Source organism: Varanus komodoensis, unplaced genomic scaffold (assembly GCF_004798865.1).
Source record: "Varanus komodoensis strain SLA01 unplaced genomic scaffold, ASM479886v1 scaffold44_1, whole genome shotgun sequence".
NCBI classification, from domain to species: Eukaryota; Metazoa; Chordata; class Lepidosauria; order Squamata; family Varanidae; genus Varanus; species Varanus komodoensis.
Genome location: NW_025336009.1, coordinates 512,374 through 518,148, shown reverse-complemented (window position 1 = coordinate 518,148; position 5,775 = coordinate 512,374). Strand labels below are relative to the sequence as shown.

General features: G+C 50.9%; 1 protein-coding gene across 1 annotated transcript in view; it reads left to right on the top strand.

Annotated features, from left to right (window-relative positions):
• Nucleotides 1–325: 325 nt before the first annotated feature.
• Nucleotides 326–5,775, top strand: part of LOC123030298 (solute carrier family 2, facilitated glucose transporter member 11-like) — a gene marked incomplete at its 5' end in the record, with an annotated part of 15,580 nt that continues 10,130 nt past the window's right edge. The window contains 2 exons of the mRNA XM_044444124.1: nucleotides 326–455; nucleotides 4,985–5,133. Coding sequence (XP_044300059.1) covers nucleotides 326–455; nucleotides 4,985–5,133 — 279 coding nt within the window. The remainder of the gene's footprint in view (nucleotides 456–4,984; nucleotides 5,134–5,775) is intronic.

Sequence of the window (5,775 nt, the reverse complement as noted above, 5' to 3'; positions counted from 1 at the left end):
TCTGTATGGCTATCTGGCACCATGTCCTGCACTCAGGGATGAGCAAGAAGATCCTTCCTCTTTGATAGGCTTTCATGTTTTTGAAAAGTGCTATCCTATCTCCCCTCAGTCTTCTCTTCTTAAAGAGAATATGTCCAGCTCTTCCAGTTTGCTTGCATCGCCTTAAATGTGGTGGCCAGAGCTGGATGTAATATTCAAGTTCAGACCTAAGTAGTGCAGAATGGAGGGGAACCAGTACCTCATGTGATTTGGTAGCTGTATTTCTTATTAAAGCAGTTTGCCTTTGGGTGATTCTAACAGTCATTTAATCTTCCTTCCATTTCAGGCATGTGTATCCCTCTTCATCCTCAGTATCTTGCAGAAGTTTCCCCCAAGAAGCTCCGTGGATTTGCGAGTTCAACAGCCTCTCTCTTTTTGAGCCTGGGCAAAGTCCTAGGCCAAGTTTTGGGACAAAGGTGGAACCATATTTACATTTTAATTTTAATTTTTTGCATTGATGGTGGCCATCAAGGTTGTTCTGGGTGCCGTAGGACTTCTGAAAATTTTCCCTTAGTAGTTGTACTATGGCTTCAGGGGCACAGTCTATTAACCCTCTGCATTCCCTTCTACCCAGCTCCACTTTGGAAGACTTTTTCTGTGGGCAGACTTGTACGATGGCTTCTGCCAGTGGGCCCAGCTGGATAGCACCACCCTTCCTCAAGGTCATGCATTGTTGACCAGGGGCCATAATGGAATGCTGGCCATTGATTATGTAACTGACTGCAGCCTTGGCCAGCAAGCCACCATTTCCACCTGTGGGTGGTCGGTGCTGCGGCACTTTTTGGCAGGTCTGCAGTCCCTTTCCCCAGAAATTTGTACTGTTCCAGTAACAATATCTACACTCTCTGGCTCCAGGGACTAACCACTCCCCAGGCTAAGGTCTGGTGATCAGACCATCATCATGGGATTAAGCATGGTATGGAATTAGGTTGGCTAGTTCTGAATATATGTGCTTCTTGATAACTTGAATTTTCTACATTTTTTGTTTGCTTAGCAATGAAGCACCCCCTTAAGTGGGTCTGTTTTCAGCCCAGCTGAACGTGTTCATTTTTTGTTGCCTTATTGACCTGGACAGAACTGTGGGCATCTCGTGATGTGTGGATCTTGTTTTTCATTCTCATTGGCTATGTCCACACAACACAACAAGCAACCCTTATAGTTATCATGGCTCTTTTTTTTTTTTACCATGATCTATCTGACTGCAGGGGACTGCAGGTGGCGCAGTGGTTTAAACCGCTGTGCTGCTGGTCTGGGTGATTGAAAGGTCGCCGGTTCAAATCTGCACAACGGGGTGAGTTCCCGTTGCTCCGTCCCAGCTCCTGCCAACCTTGCAGTTCGAAAGCATGCAAATGCAAGTAGGTAAAAAGGTACCACTTCGGTGGGCAGGTAACAGTGTTCCATGCACTTCGGTGTTTAGTCACGCCGGCCACATGACCATGGAGACTGTCTGCGGACAAATGCTGGCTCCCTCAGCCAGGAAACGGAGATGAGCACTGGCCCCTAGAGTCAGGCATGGCTGGACTTCACGTCAAGGGGAAACCTTTACCTTTTTATCTGACAATCAAATAGTTTCTACTTTATTGCGATTTCCATCTTACCCAACCCATCCTTCCATATTTGGCACATATCCCATCAGCCACTGTGCCTGATATTCAATCCCAAGTTGCATCACTCTCTGCCTACATCTTTCTCATTGGTCCACACATAGAAGCTATAAGCTTGGAGTGGTAATTGGCACTCTTCTGAGAGAAATCTGTGGTAATTACATATCAGAAATATGGAAATCATGATCCTTAGTTCAAACAACATGACAAGCCAGGGTACAGCAGGGATGTGTGAGGAATCTATTTTGGTGGGTGGAATCCATCAGATTTCCTAGGCTCTGCTCCCCAGCCTCTGGCCAGCTTTCTTGTGGTCTTGACTCCAACTCCCTGGCAAGCACACCAGGTGTTCATATGGGCACCCGCCAGGAAGTGAACCCATGCAGAAACTGTGTGAGCATTGTACCTCTTCAGTGTATGTGGCTTGAAGCTACTTGTGTGCTGCTCATGCTGCAGCAGAAGGTTGCTGGTTATGCAGCCAGACATCTACAAGCACTGATTTCCACTAAGTTCAGCTCAGTTCATTTCCTAAGCGAGGGCTAAGCATGAGAAAAAGTCCAGCGGCCTGACGGGGACTGGATTCTGGGGAGGAGCCGTAGCACAGACAAGCTATGCATGAGTACATCCGAGGGCAGCGTTTGCCAATTTTGGATCTCGGCAGTGGCAGCAGCGGCAGCAGCAGCGGCGGCCAGGGGAGTGCAGAGACAGTGGCCAGGGGACTTGCACAGGGAAGTTAGGAACTTGGGCAGAGGATTGGGGGGGGGGAGCAGTGGAGAGGAAGGGAGGTGGGGCCAGAGAGGCCAAAGAGGCCCAGGAGGAAGCAGAGGGGGCGGGGGCAGCACCCTCGGAGGCTTATAAAGCTGTCCTCAGCTGTAGGTGGTGCCAATGGATGCGGTGCCAATGAGCAATGTGACAAGGGGGTTGTCCCTTGCTTGCATCCCTAGTTGCAGCCTGGGTTGCCCAGGGACTCTCTTCCCCAGGGACTTTGTCTTCAGGGATCATGGTTCTCTGCCTCATGCAGGGGTAGCATAGAGCAGGGGAGCCAAGGCTGCAGAGGGCAAGCAGAAAGAAGACTCTCTGAAGGGTAGCCTATGCCAGGCCAGGAGATGGTCAGGGTGTGATGGTTGCCTGCAGCTCCTGTGCAATGTTTGTCTTCCTCTCCCAGGAGGAGCCAGGATACATTTGCGCGGAGTGCAAGCTGGTGTCCTTCCTTGAGGAAAAGGGAAAGGGACTGGAGGATGCCATCACCTCCAGACCAACCAGCAGCAGCCCCCTTCCAGACAGAACAAAGAGGGACACCAAGGAATCATCTGGAGAGGCATGCAGGCCTGTCACCCTGAGGAGGTGGAGGCTGACACCATGTCCTCCATCTCCAGGTGTTTATTTGAAGCTGAGAAATGGGTTTGCTCTGCTTGAGCAAACTGGACCTGCAGGTCCCCTGGGGGACCAGCCTGCTTAGGAAGCCTGGCCTGAGGTCAGACATGGGTACCAAGGTGGCATTGTGCCAGCCGGATCTAGGGGCGAGGGAGGCCTGCTGTCTGCCAGGCACATGCATCCGGCATGCGAGGGACAGATTGGAGCATCTTCTTCCCTCGAGGAGTCATCAGTCACTTCTGGAGATCCATGCGGGGACAAATGATGCAGCCAGGCAAGAGATGGGTGAGATCACTTGGGGCTTCAAGGCTCTGGACAAGAGCCTTAAGGACCCGAAGATTAAGGTGGCCTTGCCTGTCTGTGCACATGGGGGCAAATGAGAGCATCACCATGCAAAAAGAGGTGAATAGCAAGAGGAAGGGGACACAGGCAGCGGGACCACTAAATAAGGAGGAAGGAGATCCAGTGGGAACAGGCACAGATGCTAAATGACTACTTTGCCTCTGTTCTCCCCAAAGCAGGACGGGGGAGATCCGCATAGGAGATTAGATGAGGCCGGGGACTTAGGGGCACAGATTAGATTCATCCCCCAAGAAGTCAAGGAGCTCCTCAGGGCATTGGACATCACAAAGGCGCCAGGCCCTGACGGGTTACACCCGAGAGTACTTAGAGAGTTGGCAGGGGTTCTCTCATGCCCGCTGGCCTCCAGTTTTGAGGACTCGTGGAGGTTCAAGAGGTCTGGAGGGTGGCATCAGTGGTCTCAGTTTTCAAAAAGTGTAATAGAGGGGACATGGGGAATTACAGGCCAGTTAGCCTTATATCCATGGGAAAGGCTCATAATAGCGAGAGATCTAATGATGCTAGATAGGGAAGGGAGGCTGGCGGCCATGCAACATGGTTTTCACAAAAACAGGTCCTGCCAGATGAACCTTGTGGAATTTTATCAAGGATGCAAGGTGGCCAGAGGGAGGGGATGCAGTGGATGTGGTATACCTGGATTTCAGCAAGGCCTTTGACATAAGTGCCCCATGATATCCTGGTGGAGAAACTGAGGAGTTTGGGGATACACCAAGACACTGTCCGATGGATTAGGGCTTGGTTGACTGACCGAAAACAGAGGATAACCATTAGCGGGGAATCATCGGGATGGCGGCCAGTGACAAGCGGGGTCCCCCAGGGCTCTGTCCTGGGGCCGATCCTGTTTAGTCTTTTCATCAATGACATGGAAGAAGGGGTGACCAGTCTGCTGATCAAATTGGCAGGTGATACTAAAATGGGGGCAGTGGCCACTACTGAGGAGCAGGTACTCCAAATCCAAAAGGATCTGGACAGACTATGGGAGTGGGCAGGAGACAACAGGATGGTGTTCAATGTGGGTAAGTACAAGGTCTTGCACTTGGGGCATAGGAATGGGTGTCATAAGTACAGGTTATGGAGAGCAGCACTTGGGAAAAGGACCTCAGGATACTGGTCGAATGCAGGCTAAACATTAGTCAGCAGTGTGACGTGGTGGACAAGGGGGCAAATGCCACCCTTGGTTGCATAGCCAGAAGCGTGGCTTCTAGATTGAGAGAATTACTGCCACTGTATACGACTCTGGTGCACCCGCACCTGCGGTATTGTGTTCAGTTCTGGGCCCCTCATTACAAGAGGGATATAGCAAGGCTGGAATCAGTGCAGCGAAGGGCCACTGGGATGGTGGCTGGTTTGCAGGGGAAGCCATATGAGGAATGACTGAGGGAGCTCGGTCTTTCCAGCCTTGGGAGGAGGAGACCCAGAGGGGGCCAGTTAGCGACGTTCATGTAACTGAGCAGGGTGCCACGCAGGTGTGGGACACGACCTTTTTTCCTCTGCAGTGGAGGGCCGGACATGTATCATGCACCCCTGTTTCTGAGCAGCCCAGCACATCTGGTCTGGAGCCACCCACAAGCATCCTGAAGGCTTGCCTGTGTTCTGATTTGCTTTCGCAGAGAGTTCCTGGGAAATGCCGCCCTGTGGCCACTGCTGATGGCGTTCAGTGGCCTTGCTGCACTGGTCCAGCTGCTCACTCTGCCATTCTTTCCTGAGTCACCACCCCACCTGCTCTTGGACAAAGGGGATGAAGAAGGATGCTTGAAAGGTAATGGGCAGCATGGAGTTTCTGGGCCACTAATCAATGTTAGAAAGATTGAAAAGTCTTCCTAGAAACATAGAAACCGAGCGAGTCAGAAGGGGCCTCCTGGGCCATCTAGTCTGACCCCCGGCTCACAGAGCTGCCAGGTTGCTGACGGGGACGGGGCGTTATGCTCACATGACTCCAGTCCTCCGTCAGCTTCACATTGAAGCCCGGGCCCAATTCAAGGTGTTGGTTATAACCTATAAAGCCCTAAACGGCTTGGGACCTGGTTACCTGAAGGAGCGCTTACATCCATATATGCCCGACCGCCCCTTGAGTTCTGCGGGAGAGGCCCTTCTCCGGGAACCCTCCGTGAATGAAATTAGGAGGGTAAGTACTCAGAGGAGGGCTTTCTCTGCGATGGCGCCCAACCTATGGAATTCACTCCCCAAAGAGGTCCGCCTGGCACCGTCATTACTGGTTTTTCGGCGCCAGGTAAAGACCTTTTTATTTAAACATCATTTTAATTATTAAAATATATGATCTGGCCAGGGCAACTTCTTCTTCCTTCTCTTTTCTCCTCCTATATTCTTTATTTACTTATTTTATACTGTTAATTTTAATTTTATATTATTATGTTTGTATCTCAGTATATTTTTTGTATTT